The 24,794-nt window shown below is 37.6% G+C and overlaps 1 protein-coding gene across 2 annotated transcripts in view; it reads left to right on the top strand.

Moving 5' to 3' along the window:
- Positions 1-23,032, top strand: part of RERG (RAS-like, estrogen-regulated, growth inhibitor) — a 216,424-nt gene extending 193,392 nt beyond the window's left edge. Inside the window, exons 2-4 of one of the 2 annotated variants that reach the window (XM_006888433.1) lie at positions 587-643; positions 20,296-20,369; positions 22,625-23,032. In XM_006888433.1, the coding sequence (XP_006888495.1) occupies positions 587-643; positions 20,296-20,369; positions 22,625-23,032 (539 nt within the window). The remainder of the gene's footprint in view (positions 1-586; positions 644-20,295; positions 20,370-22,624) is intronic. The other variant, XM_006888434.1, reaches the window with a different exon arrangement.
- The last annotated feature ends 1,762 nt before the right edge of the window (positions 23,033-24,794 follow it).

The raw sequence follows: 24,794 nt of genomic DNA, 5'->3' as shown, positions 1-24,794 counted from the left end.
ACAGGACACATCCCTGGCGTACACCCTTCCCAATTTTGAAGCATGCAGTGTTGCCCTGCTCTGTTCTGACTACTGCCTCTTGGTCCAAGTATAGGTTTCGCATTAGCACAATTAAATGTTTTGGGACTCCCATACGTAAGTGTTAAATTTGTACAAAGTTTCCCTGCTAACCCAAAACTCATACCTGTCTTGTTGGTTCCAAGCCACCAAGCATTCAAAGGTAGAAAGATGAGCTATTTCCTCCGATGTGATTTACTCCTCAGAAACCCAATGCATGGTCAATTATGAGTCAGTTCCCACTTGAAAGAAATGAAAAAGAGGAGGACATATAAAAGAAATACAGCCAGAAAGGTCCTTTATTTTTCTTTAAACAAGTTGTGTGTTGCAGAATCAGAACTGACCCAGAGCTGACCCTCCAAGGGGTTTTCAGAGGCAGTAAATGGCATAGGCCCATGGAGCAGCTGTTGAATTCAAACTGCATGTCTCTGGAATTGCTGTACAGCCTCTCACCACAAGGATTAAAAGAGTAGGAAATGTTTTAAACATTAACAACATGATTTATTTTTTCCCCCTTTTTCTTCCACAGCTCTTGTGGTGAGATTTCTAACCAAACGGTTCATCTGGGAATATGATCCCACCCTTGGTAAGTCAAATTTTGTTTCATACTAATCTATAATTACAGCTTACCACCCAAAAGAAAGGCAGGCATTTTCTATTGCAACCTTTTTAAGCCTCTTGCAAGGATAAATATGTGGTTTTTTAAATCATCTGTGCTTAGCATCTGGGAAGTCCTGGCAGTGCAGTAGTTAAAGTACTTGAAACCAGCATCTGTTCTGATGTAGGGGTTGGCTTCCATGAACACTTAAAATTGTGGAAAGTCTATGGAGCAGCAGTTCTATCTACTCTACCTGAAGGATTGCTATGAGTCAGAATCAATTACATACCAGTGGGTTCAGGTATTTTTAATATTTAAAATCTTAAAACATTTTAATGCATAGATAAAGAAATCATGTGAGCTTTTAGACAAGGAAATTATTTCAATATGATGTGTAGAACAGGGCAGGGTTCAAGTCTGTTGTTCACAGGGTCTCTATGAGTCATTTTCAACTTGATGGTTATACTCAAGGACAAAAATTGGCAACAGAAGATTTTGAAAGAACAGTGTCGTTGTATGAAGCAGGTTTCACTAACTTTTTAAAAACTGAGCTCTTAATGCAAATATATTTAACTCTCTGATTTCCAAAATAACCCTGGAAATCCTTGGATTTTTGAAGTAAGATTTTATTCTTAATGGAAACCTTGAACTTTTTTGTTCATTCCAAACCAACTATGAATTTTAGAGAAGAGGGCAACTTTGAGACCCCAGAAGAGAAAAAGATGTCCCTCCCTTCATTACCCAGCATGGTCCCCCAGGTCGAGCAGGGCTTAGAGTAGAGCCCTGAGGGAGAGGATCTGCAGCTGCATTTTGTTATCACTCTCAGGGGAAGATCTATTAACAATCTGCGTTATGTAGATGACACAACCCTGCTTGCCAAAACTGAGGAGGACCTGAAATGCTTGCTGCAGAGGGTCAAGGACTGCAGCCTTCAGTATGGATTGAAGCTCAATGTCAAGAAGACAAAGATTCTCACCACTGGACCAATTGGCAGCATCAGGATGGATGGTGGAAGAGATTGAGATTGTTAACAACTTCAGTCTGCTTGGCTCCACGGTCAACAATCTTGGCACCAGTAGCCAGGAAATCAAAAAACTTATTGCGATGGGAAAGTCTGATGTTAGGGACCTCTCCAGGGTACTGAAGAGTGATGGTGTCACTTTGGAGACTAAGGTGCATCTGAAACAGGCTATGGTCTTTGCAATCACTTGTTATGCATCAGAGAGTTGGACAATGACTAAGGAGGACAAAGGAGAATTGATGCCTTTGAGCTGTGGTGCTGGAGAAAAGTATTGAATGTACCATGGACTTCCAAGAAAACAAACAGATTCATTCTAGAGAGGGTTAAACCGGGCTTCTCCTTGGAGGCAAGGATTCTGAGGCTTCATCTGACATTTTGGACATGTTGTAAGGACGGAGAGGTCCTTGGAGAGGGACATCATGCTTGGGAGGGTGGAGGGACAGCGCAGAAGGGGAAGACCCTCTATGACATGGATTGATTCAGTGACTGGGGTAATCAGGATGGGTGTGTCAGAGGCGGTATGGTTGGTGCAGTATAGAGCAGGGTTTAGGGCTGTTGTGCATAGGGTCGCTATGAGTCAGAAATGACTCGACGGCACATAACAACAACTCAGGTTTCAAGGGAACGTCTTTCTCTTTTGTTCATTCTTCACCCCCTCACTAAGTGAATGAATGCAAGTAATATTTTATCACTCCCTTACCAGATTGTAAAACTTGTATGTTTTCCCTGCACTTTATTCTTTTTTTAAATTAATTTTAATGACCTTTTACAGAGATTTTGGATTTTCATCCATTCGTTGTTGCACTTTTACAGTTCCTCCAGAACTGTAAAATTTGAGTATCATAAAGATATGAATCTTAATCTAAAAGAATAGCTTGTCTTTAGACTTGCTAATTTTTATGTCTCTGGGTTTACTTTAGTTTTTCCACATCAATAATTTTTAAACATGTTTTTAAAATAACCACAACTCTAAATTTTAAAATGATCTATTTGAATCTTTAAAAGGCACCTGTGTTTTTAAAACTGCAATCAATATATTATCTTTCCCACCTAAGTAAAAGTTTATTTCTCATGTACGCTTTTTAAAGATTGTTGTTTTCTGAGAACCATGATTTATGGGAGTTTAGAAGAAAAATATTACTTTTATTTATTATGCCAGTACATCCCAAGGAAAGATAAAGATGATTTTTAAAGTTCTCATAAAACTTTTGAGCTCCCTCTGAATATGTTCCAGTGACTGCAAGTCACTATTTTTACTTAGTCATAGGTGAACCATTGTCCCTTGTTTTTCATTCATTCTCAAAACCAATGGCTTTTAATAGAAACCTGCCTCCATCAGCTAACTATCGTTATAGATATCTGCCTTCACCGAGAATAAGGAAACTTTGAATGACCTTGTGCTGTGCTGCTCAGAGAGGATTGCAGCTGCTAAGCAACAAGGCCTTTCATCAGACTTCATGAGATCAGGAGCCCTAAACATGACTCACATCCAGGTGCAAATGTGAAGAACTCTCGCTTTGGAAATAAAATCTATGAATGCATGAATAGTTTAGGTTAGCACGATTTCCAGTACATTTACTCCAAGAGGGATCAGCACTGATTGGGTTTAACTTCACACTGTCATAGGAAAGGCAGAGACTTTATTGACTACCAGCATAGCTGACATGAAATCAGCTCCAACTGATGGCAGCCCACATACGTCAGAGTAGAACTAGGCCTCATAGGATCTTTAAGAGCTGATTTTTCAAAAGAAAGTAGCCACGTCTTTCTTCCTAAATGTTCCTGGAGAGTCTATGGCCATAGCACCCTGAACACGCCCAATCTCGTCTAAATGTTCGTGGAGAAACTTGGGCCTCTAGCCTTTTGCTACTTCTAAGCCTTGAGTGTTATCCTTCTACACTCCAAGAGCTCCATACCAAGCCCACTGCCTTGGAATCAATTCCAACTCATAAAGACCCTGCAGGACACAATAGAACTCTCCATGGAGTTTCCAAGGCTCTAAATACTTATGATGCTTTCTGCCTTTTACTCACCAGTCATTATAGTGACTACTTTTTTTTTTTTAACTAGTAGTCAAACTCTTACCCATCAGGTTACTTATGTCACCAGGAGATCTCTTAATTAAATGTATCAGAAAGTCATGATTGTCTCATGTCACAATCGATTTTGTGTTCAGCTAAAAAGAGCATGATTCCTTCATTGCACAAGGGTATAACGATTCCTGTGCTCAACAAATTGTCGCCCCTATCTTTAGTGTTTCTATGATTAGCTGCTCCGTGTCTCAGATAGTTTTCTGCTGTTGTTATGTGCTGTTGGGACTGACTCATAGCTAACCCTCCAGCAGGTTTTCAGAGGCAGTAAATTACATGGGAGGAAATTGCTTATCCTTGTCCTGCAGGGCAGCTTCTTACCACTCGGCCACCAGAGCTCCTGTTATTTTAGTAGTGGTTCCCAAATGCTTTTCTGAGACTCTCCTGATATCTGAAAATAAATATTACAGCCTTGGTAAACCAAATGGGTCAAGTCTGAATATATCGGGAGAGGCATCTTTATAGCACTGGGTTTGAATGTTGTTTTATTTTTGGATGACTGCCTTTATGGGTAGTGCAAATATTAATTAATGAACTCATTTACTTACCAAAAAAGATGGACTTTCAAGTCCATACAAGAGCATCATGGACAAAATTCCTGACAGTATAATCCTATGTAAATTCTGTGCAGAGCACAGTAAAACTTTAACACACAAGGTCACTGCCAAGAAGAATACATAGTACAAAATATACATAGGTGGATGGATTTGGGGTATGTTTAGGAAGAAATGGAGAGAATGCAGTTCAGCACAACCACTTCTTTCTGTCTCTGAGCAGACATTATAGGAATATATTATGCTTAAAACAAAAGGATGGGCTTTTGAACCCACTTTATGAAATGCCTGAGTCTTTGATTTTATGATTGGTTCCTTTTTGTCCTCATTAGTTTGCTATGCTCAGGATAGGCCAAAACTCAGATCTGATGTTCACAGGGTTGTTAGGACTCCTGGTCAACACAATGACACCCAAAAACATGTGAGGAAAAGTCCGTATACAGAAAGAGACACACTCAAACCAGATCCTCATGCAGAAAGGCTTAACCAACTCAAAGAACTATATTCTATCAAGACTACTTTATAATGTCACTTTTAGGTGCTTAGCGGTCTTCCTTTGACAAACAGAAATACTGGTCTCAAGTAGATTTACCCAAGATTACATGGCTAGTTTGTGGTTAGACCAGACACATAACTCAAGGAAATCCAAGTTTTGCACCAGCTAGGTCAACAAGACAGACTGCTTTTGTCACTGCACTGGCCCAGTGCCTGTGCTAATATGTTGAAATCGAAGAAAAAAAATAGAGGGTAGACAACAAATATCATCTCTTTGAACATGAATTGCTCTTAGAAAATATAAAATGGATTCCTCCCTATAAAAATGCTACTGAATGCAAATTTTAAAACATATTTAAAGTTCACTGTATATGAGAAACATAATTTTTATTAGATATGTTTGTTTCCATCTTGAAACTGATACTGGCCTGGCAGTAACAATTGTAAGCTAGTGTTTTCTAAACAGTCATATCCCCTGTGCTTCAAAACAGATTGAAAATTATCATCTTCTCTTAGAAAATGTGTGTGTGGCATGGGCATTAACTTTAAAATTTGTTGTTGATACATACAATCAAGATGGAATGTCGCATAGCTGACCCTCCACTGGGTTTTCAGAGGCTGGAAATCACATGAAGGAAGATCACTAATCTTCTGCTCTCAGAGGAGCTGATGGTTTTGAACCTGTGGGTTAACATTACAATTTTTTACCACCAAATCATCAGAGTTTCCTTAAAATGAAAGTTGGTTTGGGGTACCAGAGAGTCCAGGCATAGTTGGCCCTCCAGTAGGTTTTCAGAGGCAGTAAATCCTATGATAGCAGATTATCCATCTTTTTTCCCATGGAGCAGCTAGTGGATTTGAACCCTGTACTTTTAGATTGCCAGCACAATTTCTAACCACTAAGCCTCTAGATGCTGTAGAGTCAGACCAACTCATAGCTCACCCGTCAGTAGGCTTTCAGAGACAGTAAAGCACACAGGAGATTGATTGTGCATCCTTCTTCCACACAGCATCCAGTGGATTTGAACTGTGTGCCTTTGGGATTGCAACACAGCATCTTACCACTAGGCCACCAAGTTTCCCTTACTGCAATATCTTAATTCTAAAAAAGTCCTTAATTGTTTTTAGAATTATCTCTGGAAAATTCAGCAAATTTATTGTACAACAATTGTGCTTCTGTAGACAATACCACATTCTTTTAAATGTCAAGAAAATTACTTCCTAATGAGGGAGGAGGCTTAAAGAATGACCAAAATGGCACGAAACCAGTATGTAGCTGAAATGAAATCACTGCTGCCACCCGCTGCCTTGTCTGTGGCTCACATTCCCTCACTCCCTGCACTTCATCCTTTTCGTCTCAGTTAACAAACAGCCAAGAATCGCACAACTTCATACAATTTTCATTATAGTCCTTTTCCCCACCACAGCCCCCTACTGTGGCCTTCTGTGGTTGAAATACATATCCTATTTATCATAGAAGCAATGGAGAAAAATGTCCCTGTCTCTCGGGCAACTTTTCAGCTCAGGGAAATGGAACAGAGCCCAGAGTCCTGTTTTCCAGGCTCCAGGGCTAATGCCAGTCTTTTTAAGAGGAGGCAGCACAAAGGGCACTAGGGAACAGAAGACGGAGGAACAAACCGGGTGTGGTTCTGTAGTTCGTGAGTTTCTGTCTGAGTCACTTTGCTCAAGTTGGAGCACTGAAGATACAAAACAAAAATGAAATGGTTTTGAGTATACATGTAGATAAATAACCTCTGTAAAGGGTATTTGAGGTTTATATACATAAAAAGCAGTAAACTCACATTTAACAAAAAAACTCTCATTTAACAAAATTGTAGTGAAAGGGAATGTTCTAGAATTGATTATTGTACACGCTATACAGATTACCTATTTCAAAAGAATGGAAAATTTGCCAAAGGCGTTAAAATGTATTGCAAGACCTGTTTTAGAAAATACATCAGCAGTATGCAATGTCTTGTAGCAATTATCATTTTAAGGGCCAATAATAGGGAGACAAGGACTAATTTGTGCTGCTCAGCTAGGCTTTCTTTCTGATATTTGTGTTTTGGGTCCCAGTGTAATTCAGTTGAGTACATAGATCTTCGTGACCCAGCAGTGCAGTGTAGAACTTCCCCTATAGGGATTCCAAGGCTGAAAATCTTTTTGGAAGCAGTGCTATATCCTTTTTACATGGAGCAGTAGGGAGTTACAGTTAGCTATCACTTTAATCATTGTGACAATAGGGATCTTTGCAATTTAGTAAAAGGATTATAGATACGTGATGATGATGTTGTTCGTCACTGAGTGGAATTGATTAATAGCTGACACTCCAGCAAGTTTTCAGAGGCAGTTAATCACGTGGGAGGAGATTGGCCATTTTTCTACCACAGAGCAGCCAGTGGATTTGAACCACAGGCCTTTGGGATTATAGTGCCGTTTCTTACCATTTCTACAGTAAGGGGAGCTCTGGTGGCCTTATGGTGAGGAGCTCAGGCAAGTTATTTCATCATAACGTTCTTCAGCTTCCTTTTAGAATGGTTCTCATTCAAATGGCAAATTATTTTATATAACTTCTGTTTATGTGTGTATTTTAAATTTATGGCCATGATGTTACAGATCTATTTCTAGTTTTTTAAAAATGAAATCATTATTTTTAAGAACTAGTATGTTGCTCTAAATAATTGTAAACTTGTGTAGAGACTTCTTAGCACCCCACATGTCACCATTTTATCCTTCTGTTTAATAAGCCCAAAGATTCCACTCTAAACCACTGCAATGAACACTCCTTTCAATTAGTGGTTCTAAGGCTTTAGAATGAATCAGGATACCCTGAAGGGCTTGTTAAAATACAGACTGTTGTCCCCCAGTAAGTCTGTGTTTGAGCCTAGGAATTTGCACAGAGATTTCTCAGCAAGATACTGATGGTCCAGGCATCACTGTTGCAAATGTTCCTGTACAAACTTAGGTTAACTTATTTTGGAATATAGAGAATTGTTGGATCTTAAACTCAACAATATAAATCATTGCCATTGAATTGGAACCAACTTATAGCCAATCCTCCATTTGTTTTCTGAGGCTGTTAATCACATGGAAGGAGAATGTTCATCTTTCTTCCATGTTAGCCACTGTTGGATTTGAACCACCACAGAGGAATGGCCTTTGGATTAGCACCCAAACTCCCCAAGGTCTAGGCTGCCATAACTCCCTAGAGTTGGATCTGAGAAGGTACATACATTTAATTGTATAGAATTGCCCTCCAAAACGCTACACTAATCTACATTCCCTTTGTCATAAAGATAGTTCATATATCATAGTCAAACATTATATCTAGTTTTTACCAGTCTGAGGTTCATTAAATAATTTTAGACATTTTCTCTGATCAGTTGCCAGGAAAAAGTGCATAATTTTATATACTTCTTAGGTATTTGGGCTTTTTTCCATTGGCAAAAGCATACAAAAAGGAAATTAATAAAACAGAACAGCAGCAAAATTTCATTGTATTGTGTGTGTGTCTGTACACACACACAGAGAAATCTTTATGTTAAATCAGTTGGTTGTATTTTGAGCTTGTGCACTATTTTAATTTTATACTAAATGAGGATCAGTGATTTTATTATTTTAACTATATTTTTATATTTTGGTCTTAATATTTGGGCTTCACTTTTCTAGTGTAGGGATGCAGATTCCTTTTAGTGGCCATCTTCTGGCTGATTCGAATCCCAAAGTCATCTTTTGAACATTCTACTCTTTCCCTCACTGGTTTGGGGTACCCATTCAGCCATAAACCAAGTTCCTATGTAAATATAAGTCTATTATTAAGGCCCAGGTGAATTTCTTCATTCATATATTAGGATACACTTGAAACTCTATTTGGGTTGGTATTATTTTTTAATAAATTTGTTTAATTTTTTTCTAAAAGTCTGACTGGAACTTTAAATTGGTATTTCATTGAATTCAACATTGATTGGGGAGAAAATGAAAGCCGTTAAAAGTGTGTGACTAAGCCATTTGTGGTTTGTTGTTATTTTGTGTGGGGTTTTTTTAAGTTTTGCTGCTATTATTGGATTCTGACTCATATTGATCCCCCATTGTGTTTACAGGAAGAACTTGTCCATATATCTCCACTAGAGTAGCTGGTGGATTTGAACTGCTGACCTTTCGGTTAAAAGTACAATATGTAACATACTCTGCCACAGAGTTCTTTTTGCTGTTATTAGAAGTTTATAATTTCACATTTCTGAAGTGGTTTTTGATCATGTAAAACAAAGTTACTTATTCTGTAAATTTATAAGCTTAATGGTCTGTTTTGTCATTATATTTCTCATTACTATTCCTATCTTACTATGTTGCCATATACCACCTAATCAGAACTCACTTGAAACTGACCTTCCAGCAGGTTTGTCACAGGCAGCAAACTGAGGAGGAGATTGCCCATCTTTCTCCCTTGAAGCAGCTGGTAAATTTAAAGCAGCTACCTTTGTGTCTTGAGTACTTTAGAGTACTCAAGAGCAACGGTGTCTCTCTGGAGATTAAGATGTGCCTCATACAGGTCTTTGCAATTACTTGTTATGCATCAGAGAGTTGGACAATGACTAGGGAGGAGAGTAGGAGAATTGATGCCTTTGAGCTGTGGTGCTGGAGAAGAGTATTGAATGTTCCATGGACTGCCAAAAAAACAAACAGATTCATCCTCGAGAGGGTTAAATCAGGCTGCTCCTTGGAGGCAAGGATTCTGGGGCTTCGTCTAACATACTTTGGACATGTTGTAAGGAGAGACAGGTCCTTGGAGAGAGACATCATGCTTGGGAGGGTGGAGGGATAGCACAGGAGGGGAAGACCCTCTATGAAGTGGATTGATTCAGTGACTGGGGTAATTGGGATGGGTTTGTCAGAGGCAGTGTGATTGGCACAGGATAGAGCAGGGTTTAGGGCTGTTGTACATAGGGTCGCCATGAGTCGCAAACGACTTGATGGCACATAACAACCCTTGTGTCGACAACAGCAACACAGTTCCTTACTACTAAGCCACAACAGCTTCCTATATCTTACTACTGTGACTTATAATTGATGTTGGATTAGTTTTTTCAATTACATTTAGTTTTGTTCTTGAATTTAAGACAGTGAGTCTAAAATGTCTCAATTTATATTATTCCAGCTGATGAGTTTTGACATGTATCATTACGTTTAGGAGTTTCCCATGTATGACAATAAAATCCTACATATTATTGAAGAATTTTATTATAGTACAAAGAGGGAGGCCTAAATTTATCGTTAATTATTTTATTTCCTCTCATCGTTTAATGCTTCAGATTACATTGATAGAGCTTAAGAGCTACATTTCTGAAAAACCCTACTTGATTTTGATGTACTTTTATTGCATTGTTGAAGTAAAAGAGATCAAGAGGAGATTTCAAAGAGCAGTTCAAGAAGACAAAGTATTATAAAGGGATGTGCAAAGAGCTGTAGAATAAAAACGGAAGAACTCACGGTATTTCTCAAATTGAAAGACTGAAAAACAAATTAAAGCCTTAGGTTCCAATACTCAAGTGATGCTATGGGAAAAATCTTGAATGATTGAGGAAGCATCAGAAGAAGAGAATGAGAATTCAGAGTAACTGTACTTGAAAAAACAGGTCAACATTGAAATAGGTGGGCCTTTGTGATTAACAGTTTTGTTTTAAACAAGAGACTCTCAGCCCCAACACACTGTTAATCAGATCAATAAAGACCTACCTTCCAGATTCCAACTGCTTCAAATAATAGACTCCTGGCACCCCACCAAATATTAATCACAAAGACCCAGAGTACATACTTAGAGCCTGGTTTGAAGCCTGATTTGCTATTGGAAATACAACATTAAATTGTCATTTTGTTTTATTTGGGGAATACACTTTCTAATTGGTACAGCACTAGTCTGTCAGTTTGTTGTACTGAGTTAACTTGTGGGTTGCTGTGATGCTGAAAGCAATGCAACCAGTACATCAAATGTCACAAGGGTTACGCACAGTGGAAAGATGTTAGTAGAGCTTCCAGATTAAATAGAATTGACCATTCACTTCTGAAATAATGTTGTTGTTGTTGTTATGTGCCGTCGAGTCATTTTCAAATCATAGTGGCCCTATGCACAACAGCCCTAAACCCTGCTCTGTCCTGCACCAACCGCACTGCCTCTGACACACCCATCCCGATTACCCCAGTCGCCGAATCAATCCATCTCATAGAGGGTCTTCCCCTCCTGTACTGTCCCTCCACCCTCCCAAGCATGATGTCCCTCTCCAAGGACCCGTCCCTCCTGGCAACGTGTCCAAAGTACGTCAGACGAAGCCCCAGAATCCTTGCCTCCAAGGAGTAGCTTGGTTTAATCCTCTCCAAGATGAATCTGTTTGTTTTCCTGGCAGTCCATGGTACATTCAGTACTCTTCTCCAGCACCACAGCTCAAAAGCATCCACTCTCCTTCTGTCCTCCCTAGTCATTGTCCAACTCTCTGATGCATCCGAAAACCCTATGAACACAGTAGATGATCATAAACAATTATAATTGAGATGCAGTACATACCGAAGGCTGCATGGTTTAAATTAAGAAAAGAGTGCATCAGGGTTGTATTCTTTCTTTATACCTATTCAATCTCTTATGCTGATAAAATTATTGGGGAAACTGGACTCTATAAAAAAGAATGGGGCCTCAAGTTCAAATAAACAGTCATCGATAACCTGTGTTATGCAGATGACAGAACCTTGCTTGCTGAAAGTGAGGAGGACTTGAAGCACATGTTGCAGAAGATCAAAGACCTACAGCCTTCCATAGACTTTTCATTTCAATGTTAAGAAAACAAATATTCTTACCACTTGACCAATAGGTAACATTATGAATTGTCAACAGTTTCATCTTACTTGGATCCAAAATCAGCACCCTTGATCTCAGTAGTTAATAAATCAGGATATGTATTGTACTGGGAAACTCTGCAGTCAGGGACTTCTCCAAATTATTAAGAAACAATGATGTCACTGAGGACTAAGGTGCATCTGATTTAGGCCATAGTTTACCAGTCACTTGTATGCATCTGAGAGCCAGATGATTAATGAGGATAACAGAAGAAAAATTGATGCCTTTGAGCTGTGGTGATGGAGAAGAGTACTGAAGATTCATCCCATGGACTGCCAAAAGAACAAACAAGTATGTCTTGGAGAAAATACAACCAAAGTGCTCCTAGGAGACAAGATGATAAAGCTTTGTTTCACATACTTTGGGCATATTTCTAGGAGAAGCTGTTGGTTGAAAAGGACATGATGCTTGGAAATGTGGAAGGTCAGCGAAGGAGAGAATGACTGTCAACCAGGTGCACTGACATAGTAACTGCCACCATGGTCTCTAGTGTGTCAGAAGTGTGAGGAGGCACAGGATAGTGTTCAGACCTGTTCATAAGGTCAGTGTGGGTCATACTTAACAGAACCTAACAACAATATAAACACAAGTTGAGCTTTGTTATTCTTGCTGTATCCACCAATTCCCCCCAAATTTAGAATTTCAGCATGTCCAATCTATTGATAAAAACCAAAACAGCCGTATATTTCTAGTTATTTTCTTCCTCTCATGCTAAAATTTTTCTTTGTTGCATGCTGTCAAGTCAGAACAAACTTATAGTTGACTCTTCAGTGGGTTTTCAGAGACAGTAAATCACACAGTAGGAGATTGCCCGTCCTTCTCAGGCAGAACAGCTGGTAAATTCAAACCACACACCTTTATGAGTACAGCTTCCCATCTCAGAGCTCCCTAAATTTTTTCAATACAACTTTTTAATTTGCCACTCAGTATTGTTAAAAGTTTTACATCTCATCTAGTTTTTTTAATCATTTCAGATTTTAATTTTTTAATCTTTTTAAGTGTTATTTCTAGTTTTGCTAAGGTTATCCTTTTCTTTTTCTCTCTTTTCCATTATCTTCTATATTTTATCTTATTTTTTTTCCTCCTGTAGCTTTTAACTTGAATAGTTAGGTCATATTTTCCATTCATACTCTTACTCTGAAAGTTGTTAACATTCAGTATCTCAACTCAATCATATTTGCCTCTGTTTCTTTTCTCATTCACCTCCTTTGTTATATACTAATTATCATCTAGAATTTTAATTCTATATTTGTTTTACTACATAAACAACAAAAACAATAAAAATCACAGCTTGGAAAAAAATTTAAAAATCTTATTTTGAATTTAGTTTCATAGGAGAGGAGTGCAATATTAATCTTAGTCTTTTCCCTCTGTAGTTATGTACTGCATTTCTTTTTTGTTAGGTACCTTCAACTCAAAGTATTTTTATATACAGCAGAATAAAATGTTACACCATCTTCACACTCACTTCTATATCTGAGTCTATTGTTACAGCCACTATTTTAATTCACCTCTTCTCATTTAAAGGACTTTTTTTCACTCACTTTAGCAAGCATACTATCCTTATATAGGGACTGGTCCTTCTTAATAGTCTGCACAAAGTAGCTTATATGAAATCCTACTAGTCTCACTTTCTAGAATCTTTTAAAACTTTTCCTGTTACATATCTATGGAGTTCTAGTAACTTAGTGGTAAGAAATTTTGCTACCAATTCAAAGGCTTCCACTTTGAATCTACTACTTACTCTGCAGGAGAGATCAATAATCTTCTCCCTTGTTATTTAATGCCTCTGAAAATGCACCAGAGGGTCAGCTATGAGTTGAATTCAACTCAAATCAACATAATGACATATTCCCATCTGGAACAAAGATATATAGAAACAATTAATTGAAAGGACTACTGGACCATGTGAATATCAACCTCCAAGACCTTGAGACCAAGAAAAACAAGAGAGTACTGGCTATCATTGCTGACCACTCTAAAAATAATAAAAAATAGAAGACCCTGGATATGATGGGAGGGAGAGAGAATATAGAATAAAAGTGGAAACACAAAAAGGGCCAGGCTTATTGGTCTGATAGAAACTGAGGGAACCCTGAGATGATAGACCTTCAGAAGAGGAACAAAACTCATTCCTTTGGCTAAATTTTAAGCCAAACACTAGACTGGCCTATCAAGTGAACAGTAATACTAGGGAATCATGTACAACGTAGAATAGCAAACCATATATAAGGCCAAAAGAACTTTCTTAAGGATAAAGTCCTGAAGGCAGAAAGGGGTAATGTGTAAAGATCAACGAGATTGATATTACAATGAAGATAGAAGAATCGTACACATGCTATTTTAATTTATGTTATAAAAGAGAATACAGGATTGAAAACTAATTTGTTTTGTAAACTTTCTACACTACCAGTCCTTTTCCACTTCAGGTTAGTGGTGTTCACCAACACCAGACAATAAGATCTAACTACTTTTGCAACCCATAGGGTCTTAGAGGTTTATGTCATTTTGTCAGATTCAACAACCTTCTCAAATACATTTCATTTCTAAGGTTGTAATCTTGAAAGTGCCTTGCACATTTCAAGAAAAACTTCAAACATTATGAAACAAGCCTTCTCCTAAAAAATCAGGCTAGATTTCAAAACAAATTAAAAACTGAGATACAGAGAAGCAGAAGAAATAAAACAATGTGGAGTTGCATTATTAGTACTGAAGAAGTTACAAATGATGGAACCAAGAGTAGAAACCATAAGTACATAGAAATAAGAAAAATCATTACAAGACAGAGAGGGTATAACCAACACAGTACTAGAAACAATAGAAAAGCATGGAAATGTGATTCATAATACCAAGACTGATATTTCAGAAATTTTCAACATGGTGGAGGCACAAAAAGCAGACTAGAAGAGATGGAACAAAAGTAAAATAGAGAAAGCATTAGAATCAAGTGAGATGACTTCAAATAGAAAAACATACATGATTGGAATTCCAGAATAGTAGGAAGGTTTGAAAGCACTAAGAATATTGTGGAAGAGATTGTTTTTGTTGTTGTTGTTAGGTTCCATTGAGTGTGACTCATAGTGACCCTGTGAACAAAAGATCTGAACCCAGTTCTGTCCTGTGCCATCCTCACACTTCCTGACACACAAGAGCCCATTGCAGCAGTCACTATGTCAATCCGCCTGGTTGAGGGTATTCCTCTCCTTTGACAACCCTCCACCCTTCCCAACATCATGTCCCTCTTCAAGGACCTCCTAGCAACATGTCCAAAGTATGTGAGGTAAGTAATTCTTTGTGGAAGGGGTACTAGAAGAAAATTGTCCAGGTACATAAAAGATAAGGAAATATGCATTTAAAAAACTTGGAAAACTCTAAACAGACTAGACCCTAAAAGAAAAAAATCAACACATAGTCAAATTTTCCAAAATCAAGGACAAAAACAAAATACTAAAGGCAGTGCAAGAAAAACAAGGTGAAGCTCTAACTACTCAGCAGAAATCATGCAAGCAAGAATATAGTAGGGTGGCATATATAGAAGACTGAAAGAAAACAATTGCCAGCCAAGGATCCTGTAACTAGAAAAGTTGTCCATCAAATATGAAGGATTAATTACGTCATTTGCAGATAAGCAAACACTTCGGGAATTTGTTACCAATACATTAGGTAAAACAAGACCAATTCTAGAAAAAACACTGAGGAAGTCCTTCACATAGGGACGGCAGAAGAAAATGGATGGACCAAAGTAACCAACAACAGAAAAAGGAATTCAGCAAAATGATAAAAACCAAGCTGTCAGTAATAACTAGTAATATGGATGGGTTATATGTACCAATTAAGAGGAAAAAGAATGGATTTAAAAAGAAAGCAAAAAAATAGGAAATCATGAGAAAGTAAAAAAAATCAAATAGTGGGGGTAAAAAAATGTATCAAGCAGATGGCATCCATAATACAGCTGGAGTGGAAACACTAATCTCTAATAAAATAGTCTTTAGGATGAAAACCGTGATAAGAGATAAGGAAGGACACTATATAATCAATCATCAAGAGGACATAATCTTAATTAACATCTAGGCATGTAATGATAGGCCTGAAAAAATACATATAAAACAATGCTTAACAGACTTGAAACAATAGATACCAAAAGAGTAGTAAGAAACTTCAGCACACCACTCTCACCAAAGGATAGGTCAATCAAAAGAACTATACAATCAGCCAGCTTGCTATCAAAGACATTCAGGGTACTTTTATCTAAGAAAATACCAATTTCCTTTCTTCTGAAGAGGATATGGTACATTCTCCAGAATTGACCACACATCAGGGCACAAAGGAAGCCTCAACAAATTAAAAACATTGAAGTAATATGAAATACCTTCTCAGACCACAATGCCAAAAAATTACAAATTAACGAGAATAAAGGAAATAAGAAAATCCACATGGACACTCATCAATAACTTATTTGAGCACTACTGGGTTAGAGAAAAAATAAAAAAGGCATTAAAGTTAATCTAAATGAATGAAAATGCATCATACCAAAGCCTCTGTGACAAACTATAGAAATGATCCCTGAAATATATTATGGTACATTCACACAGTGGAATTCTATGCAGCATGCAGGAGCAATGTGTTGTTTATTGCCGTCGAGTCAAGATCAACTCATAGCGACTCTATGAACAAAAAAAGTAATGCTTTTCCATAGCTATCATTGTTTCTCCAAGTTCATAGAGTTTCCAGAGGCATGTGGTTTAGGAAGTGGATGCCACCCCAACTTTTTTGTTGTTGCTGTTGTTGTTTTGTTTTATTTAAATTTATTATTAATTTCAGTAAAAATTTACAGTGACTTTGGATTTCCATTCATTCATTGTTGCACTTTTCTTCCCTCCCAACCCTCCCCCCTAGTACACTACCCTCTTGGAAAAGTAAAAGACAAATTCTTTCATTGTTTTACAAACCCTCCCCCAGGTCCACTTCACCATGTAGCCTTCTCTCTAGACTCCTGTCATGACAAAAATATCTAATCACATATCCCTTTCAAACAGTTTTCTCCCTCATCTGTTTCAAAGCAGTATACATTATTGAACCGTCTCTCCCCAGCCCCAAGGTCAGTCCTGTTTTACAACAGTGGCACCATGCAGTATTTGTTCTTTTGTGACTTAGATACTTCACTTAGCATAATGTCCTCCAGGGTCACCCATTTTGAATAATAATGCATGAGTTCCTTATTTTTTAATGCATCGTAGTATTCCATTGTGTGAATATACCAAAGCTTCTCTATCCATTCATCTGTTGATGGGCACTTATGTTGTTTCCAACTCCTTGCTATTGTGAACAAAGCCACAATAAACATGGGTGTACATATATCTGCTTGGATGTTGTTTATGGTCTCTTTAGGGTATATTCCCAGTAGTGAAATTGCTGGGTCAAATGGTATCTCTATTTGCAACTTGAGAAAGCATCATACCGCCTCCCACAGTGGTTGCACCATTTTACACTCCCACCAACAGTGAATAAGGGTTCCAGTTTGTCCACAACCTCGCCAGCATTTTTTGCTTACTGTTCTGTTAAATTTTTCTATTCTGACTGGGGTGGTATGATACCTCATAATTGTTTTGATTTGCATCTCTCTTAGAGCTAGGGATTTTGAGCATTTCTTCGTGTGCTTGTTAGCCTTCTGAATGTCTTCTTTGGTGAAGTGTCTGTTCATATCCTGTGCCCATTTTTCTATTGGATTATTTACCTTTATCTTGTTGTGGTGCTCAGTATTTTATAAATTCTGGATATAAGTCCCTTATCTGATATGTTATTACCAAATATTTTTTCCCAGTCTGTGGCTTCCCTTTTTACCCTGTTGGAGAAGTTTTTGGATGTGCATCACCCCAACCTGTTTTACAACTGGTTTTACAGCTTCACCAAACACTGTCCACAATGGGAAACAATTATGGTATTTGATATCCCCATGGCACAAGGTTTAGTATCACAGCAAACCCAGGTGAATTCATACAGCACATTGACAAAGAGTGATGTGCAAAGTGGAAGAATATTCCTCCAGATATAACAGCACTGGTCTCATTTAGCAGTGGTTAAGTGTTTTCAAGTCAAATATTACTCAGAGTAAGCTTTGCACAAAAGACCTAAACTCTGTTCTATAACATTAACATCATTTCTGCACATTTATGAGTTTGTAGAGTTATCAGAGGCATCTAGTTTAAAAAGTGGATGCCACTCCTGCTTCCCAACATGAATCAATCTGGAAGCTCATCCAAACACTGTACATAATAGGTAACCATTATGGTATTTGACACAACTATGGAATAGTGTTCACCACAGCAACTCCAAGTTGTTCAGTACAGCAAATAGACAAATGATTGCTGTCTTGAAAAAAGAATATTCTTTTAAAATGAATAATCCTACAGGCTTTTTTTGGTTTTTTTATTAATTTCAATGAACTTTTACAGAGATTTTGGATTTCCATTCATTCATTGTTGCACTTTTCTCCCCGCCCACCCCACCCCCATCCCAGTTCACTCTTCTCCTTGAAAAGTAAAAGAAAAAACTCCTTCATTGGTACACAGTTCCCCCCCACCCCGCACCCCCCTAACCTCACCCCGAGTATACTCCACTCTGCAATCCTCATTCCGAACTTTGCCCCATACAAGATTTTAAAGTCACACCCTCAAGCAGTCCTCAACCTTTGCCCTTAGTCAGAACAGTAACACACAACAAAAGGACCCCAGAAACTTCCCTTGCCTAACTGCCACCAAGATGAGACCACCACTGAGATGGCAGTCAGCCAGCTAACTTCTAGAATGGAGGGAGACTCCAAAGGCCCCAGGCCAGCCCACAAACCCATCACCTCAAGATTTTAAAGTCCCACCGTCAAGCAACCAGGAGAGGATAAAATCGACAAAAGGGATCTTCATAAAATTAAATCCGTGTGTGCATCAAAAACCTTCTCTAGTAGAGTGAAAAGAAAGCCCACCAACTAGAAAACAAAAACATTTGGTAATGGCATTTCAATCAAGGGTTTCATGACTAAATTTTACAGAATACTGTATAGGACCTCCAGGAGGAAAAGACTGGTAATGCAATCACAAAATGAGCAAATGACATGGAAAGACTTCACAAAGACAGATATTCAGATGGCTAGCAAACATGAAATAATGTTCAAAATCACTAGCAATCAGAGACACAAATCAAAACAGCAATGAGATACCATCTTACCCCAACAACAGTAGTAAAGTTTAACAACACAACAAAATAATACATGTTGGAAAGTATGCCAAGAGATTGAAACTCTTACGCACTGCTGATGAGATTGTAAAATGGTATAGTATCTATGGAATGCAGTTCAGCATTTCCTCAAAAAGCTCAACATAGAAATCCTATATGATCCAGCCATTCCACTAATAGGAATATATCCTAAGGAAATCAGAACTGAGACATAATTGGAGATATGTACACCTATGTTCATAGCCTTATTACATCAAGAAAATGGAAACCGCCCAAATGTCCATTGATAACTGCAGCACAGCTTCTTGCCACTAGGCCACCAGAGCATATATATATATGTGTGTGTATATGTATGTGTATATGTGTATATATGTATATGTGTATATATATGTTTTACACACATATATATATAAAATATGGATTGAGAAATTGTGGTCCATTTACACAATGGATTATAATACAGAACACTAATGCTCAGTGGTAGGAAACTGCACTGCAATTCCAAGAGGATGTTATTCAAATTCACCAGCTGTTCCATAGGAGAAAGAAGGCAAATCTCCTCCCGTGTGATTAACTGCCTCTGATAACCTGCTGGAGGGTCAGCTATGGGTCGGTTCTGACTTAATGGTACTGACGTGGTTGGTTCTGACAAAAACAAAACTTTTCTAAAAATACTATATAACACACACAAAAGATAAAATACAACATATGAGTCTAGAGAACATTATGCTGAGTGAAATAACTCAGTCACCTAAAGACAAATACTGCCTAAGATGTGAAAATAAGAGGATAATTGAGCAAGATATGTATGTTCAAAACTGGAAAAAAGGATAAGGAGGGACAGAAAAATAGGGAAAAGGGAAAAAAATCACTAGGATAACAGAGATGAGTGAATAAATTGCAGAAATTGATTGGAGACTTGAGGTTGATAATCAGCATAGATTTATTTCATTTTATGAAATACAATATGAATTAAACAATGCATATAGATGATTGTATGCATATCAATAAAAAAGGAGAATTAACAGAAGAAAAAAAGGCAAAGAAATCTCTCGCATCATACTCTGAAACCACTGAAAACCAAAACCCACTGCCCTCAAGTCTTTCTGACTGAAGGCTCCTTTCTGTAAATCTTTTGAAACACTAACTTTTCTTCCAGTTGGCAGTCTAACATAAAAACCTACATAAGTAGGATTCTTAAGAAAACAAAACCACATTCTTGCACCTTCATGCTTTTTCTTCTTAGGCTGAACACTTCTTTTTGCTACTAAGAAGACATACTTTCACTGTTCCTACTAATTTTTAATTCCAAGGATCAAATGAAATCATGCACTTGTATTTATCTTCTGTTTTTTTTCTCATTTTTGCAGAGTCAACCTACCGACACCAAGCAAACATTGATGATGAAGTTGTTTCCATGGAGATACTAGATACTGCTGGACAGGTAGATAAAAAACTTCAAAGAAAATGTTTTCTGGATAAAATGAGTCTTATGTAATAATAACAAAATTAAGACATATTCCTACAATTAACTTTTACACTGTATGATACCTAAAGACATTTCTCTGGTGATCTAGCTATTTTTGCCTATGAACATACCTACACCTTATTTGTATCATATAGCAATAAGGAGGTTTGGAAACTAATAGTTACATACTATTGTTTGGAATAGAATTTTTCATACATGTTTTGTGAGATAGCAAGATATTAGTAAGATATTTGCATGCTCAGATAAACAAGTGTCTTTACCAAGGAGGTTCTCAGAAACTTCTATTCTAAGGTATAATAATGATTTATTGAAAGATAAGATGTAGTATCCCTGCCTTACATGACAATTCTAAACAATTAACTGGGATCTGGAATCTGTAGAACAGTGAAGAATATAGAGTGAGTCAGATGCTAAAGCTATTTTGCTTTGTTTTCAGAATACTTTAAGAATATCAGATATAATATTATTTTAACATCTCGCCAACATGCAACCTATTGAGAGTCTGAGTCATGAAATTCAACAACTTATTTTTTAAAAAAATAATTATTTTAAATTTGTTTTCAGGTCAGTCAATTCTGAGATTATAAACCAGTCACATCCTAGTTTAGTTTAGTCCCCAGACATAGAGTGTTCACCCTCATAAAAGTGAAGAAGCTGAAGAGTTCCTTGGTTCCTAGTTTAACAGCAACATGTGACTTCAAGAAGATGTGAAATAAAATACTTAATCAAGGAAATGTTCTTGCAATTAATTGTATGGTTTTCCTTCTCTTTACCACTTCCATCAAATCAAAACTCAAATTCATTGCTTTTGAGTCAGAACTGACTCAGAGCTGACTTTTCAACAGGTTTTTGAAGGCTGTAAATCACATTTACAGGAGAGGATCGCCTATATTTCTTTTATGGAACAACTGATGAATTTGGACCACCAGAGCTGCATCATTTTTGGATAAAAAAACAGAACTTCCTAAGAACTCCACCACCAGAGCTCCCTCTCCTTTGTATATTGTTGTTAGATACATACAACGGAGACAACTACTGTTCATAGAGACCTTGTGAACCACAGATGAGAACCTTGCTCAGTCCTGAGCCATCCTCGTGATATGCTTGAATCCATTGTTCAGAGTCTGTCAGTCCCTCTTGTTGCGGATCTTCTCTTGCTCTTCTCCTCTGCTTTTCCCAACATGTCTTTTTCCAAGGACTAGCCCCTTCTGACAATGTAGGCACTGTTGACAATCCCATTGAGAGGCAGGATTGAAGACAGGCCCCCAGGAAACCTGGGCTGAGAAGAAAATGCTTTCACACCTCGGGCATACTAGACTCTCCTAGGTAGGCATCAATACCCCTGTTTGAGGATCACTTCAAACAGTGTCATGACTGTAATTGTATAAAGTTTGGGGAGCAATGAAATAATGTAATGGGGAAAAAAACCCAGAAAACCCTGTCTCATTTGACTTTAAATAGAATTCTTTGCTGTTATACTGCCCCTGGTGGTTAATTGTAATCTGAAGAGTTTGTACAAATCGCACAGCGCTGTGACTAATTCTGATCCCTAAAGGCTGGGTTAAGAACTGTCTCTGTAGATGCTCATTGAAATGAAAAATAAACAACCTAAATTTAAAAAAAAAAAAAAAAGAACTGTCTGTTACCAATTTGCCAATTCATTAATAGTGATTAAAAGTCTGAGGCAGTATGCTCAAGTAAGATTATGGTTTCTTTATAGAGTCTGTGGTCTGATTTAATAATGTGGCAAGGAAAAGTTAGAAGCAGAAAATTGAAGTCTATAGAATTAAAACAAAATTAGCTCCCTAAAATAGCTTGGTATGAATAAGCAATGCTTCTATTCCGATCTGAGAAAGTAGCTCTGTACAGACAGTAACTAAGCGCTTCCAATCACACTGAATATGTTAGGTGCCCTCCATCTAATTTCCACTGATAATCACCTTACTGAGTACAAGGAACAATAAGAAATCATCATTAGTAACATCGTACTAAAAAAAAACTCATTGCCAAAGAGTTGGAAGCGACTCATTGCTGACCCTCCACTGGGTTTGTGGTTGTAAATTACACGGGACGAGATTGCCCATTTTCCCCTGTTGGGTGTGTGGTGGTTCGAACCACCAGAGAGGCGTGGCCTTGGAGTTAACAGCAACACCACAGTGCACTGTGCACCACTTTACAATTGCTTCCTGATTTCCTTTCTTTGCACACAGGAGGACACCATTCAGCGAGAAGGCCACATGCGATGGGGGGAAGGCTTTGTGCTAGTTTACGACATCACAGACCGAGGAAGTTTTGAAGAAGTGCTCCCACTCAAGAACACCCTGGATGAGATCAAAAAGCCCAAGAACGTGACTCTCGTATTGGTTGGGAACAAGGCCGACTTGGACCACTCGAGACAGGTTAGTACAGAAGAAGGGGAGAAGCTGGCCACGGAGTTAGCATGTGCTTTTTATGAGTGTTCTGCCTGCACCGGCGAAGGAAACATCACCGAGATATTCTACGAGCTGTGCCGGGAGGTGAGGCGCCGGAGGATGGTTCAGGGCAAGACAAGACGACGCAGCTCCACCACGCACGTGAAGCAGGCCATTAACAAGATGCTCACCAAAATCAGTAGTTAGGTAGCGCTGCCCCTGAACCAGGGCCTGCTGAGGTGGATCAGGTAATTGGAGACAATCCCTCACTCATTTCTTTCCTTCCAAAAAACAATACAAAATAGTTCATTCCTTGTTTTAACTCTGAGAAATGTCTGGGCTTCCCACTGATCCCAGCCTTCCATGTATTGGAAGGTTTTAAAGTGTTTTATGTAATTGTAATGCTGGCAGCTCCTCTCTTTCCTGCTTGAATAGATACGCTTTAATGCAGTTTGAATATGCAGAAATAGTTGGATTAATATCAAGCTATCGTTAGGCACCTTCCTTCACTTTGCTTAAGTTGAAGTATTTTCAAAGGTATTTTCAAATTCCATTTCTCATCAAAGACTACAAATTACAATCTAAGACCTTGAGATAACAGAAAATACAGTGAAAACACAGGAACGGAAATGTAGTTACTGGAACAGGGCCTAGAGGCTTCGTTCCAGTTTAATGAGGATTTTTCTGAATGATCTTAAAACATATTCTTTCTTTCTTTACTTGGTTCTTAAATTCAAACATGTTTGAGGTTTTCTTCTGTAGGTGAGAGTTCTTTTTCAAATACAAGAGTTCTATCAATGGTCAAATAAATCATAGTACTCTTATTTTCCTACCTTGGTTCAAATAGTGTTTTAATTATAACAATAAAGACAACAGGATATCAGAATGTATTCTACTAGGCCATTTTTCACTAAATGATAAAAAGATATGAGGAGTATTTTCACCAAACTCTGGCTACAGACAGTCCCTCATGTATTTTTAATTTGTACATAAGACAGGTGAATATGATTCTTTTTTTAAAATTTTATTCTTTATTTTGTGTGTGTATACTGCCAAATTGGATATGACTGGTACAGGAGGAGGTTGCCCCTCCTTCTCTAGCAGAGTATTTGGTGGATTTGAACAGCATATCTCTGGGATTGTGGTGCAGCTTCTTGTCAGTAGGCCACCAGAGCCCCCCTGAATATGATTCTTATTTAGTCTTACTTTAGTGCAAAGAAATTATCAGAGGCTTTTCAATGATTTTATTTGATGCAGCATATGAAGACAATTGTGATGAAAGTTTGTTTCAAGTTGGGATTGAATCAAATGTTTCAGATTGAGGGCAGATTTAAACAAATTAAAAGGAAAAATTGTCTCTAAAGCAGACATTCATAATTGGGAATTTACTATGTATTAAGTACTACTACATTATTTAGAGTTATACATACATCATTCATTTCTCTCTCTACATGGCACCTTACAAGAAACACAAACAGGACATAAAATAAAGCTTACCTATCCCTCCATTTACAGAGCCAAAGTTCTGTATCAGGCAGAGACAGTAAAAGTAACCTCAGATTCATTGAGTTCACCACATAAATGATTTTAATATTTTGGGTAAATTAATTCAGTTAGAAGAATTCAGGAAATAATGAATGGTTAATGTTCATGCTACCTGAAAAAAAATGTATGAAAAAGAAATTTTTGTATTGTGAAATTATAGTGTATAATTGATACAGTTCTGTGTTTTTCCCCCCTTCCTGTAATGCCCCTATGTATATGTATATATATCAAGATTTGGGCACTTTATTTTAGAAGAAAATCTCTATCTTTTACATATATGTGTATTTATAAATGCATAGGTATATGTATAAAAATTTGTAAGAGTTGGAAGCTTTAATTTACCAGTGCATTTTGACAACTTGGTGTAACTGACTTTGTTTTATGTGACTATAATAAAAAGCATCATTTTCACATCCTGTCATCT

Source organism: Elephantulus edwardii, unplaced genomic scaffold (assembly GCF_000299155.1).
Source record: "Elephantulus edwardii isolate Elephantulus edwardi_28Jun2011 unplaced genomic scaffold, EleEdw1.0 scaffold00067, whole genome shotgun sequence".
NCBI classification, from domain to species: domain Eukaryota; kingdom Metazoa; phylum Chordata; class Mammalia; order Macroscelidea; family Macroscelididae; genus Elephantulus; species Elephantulus edwardii.
This window is presented reverse-complemented; position numbering and strand designations above follow the sequence as displayed.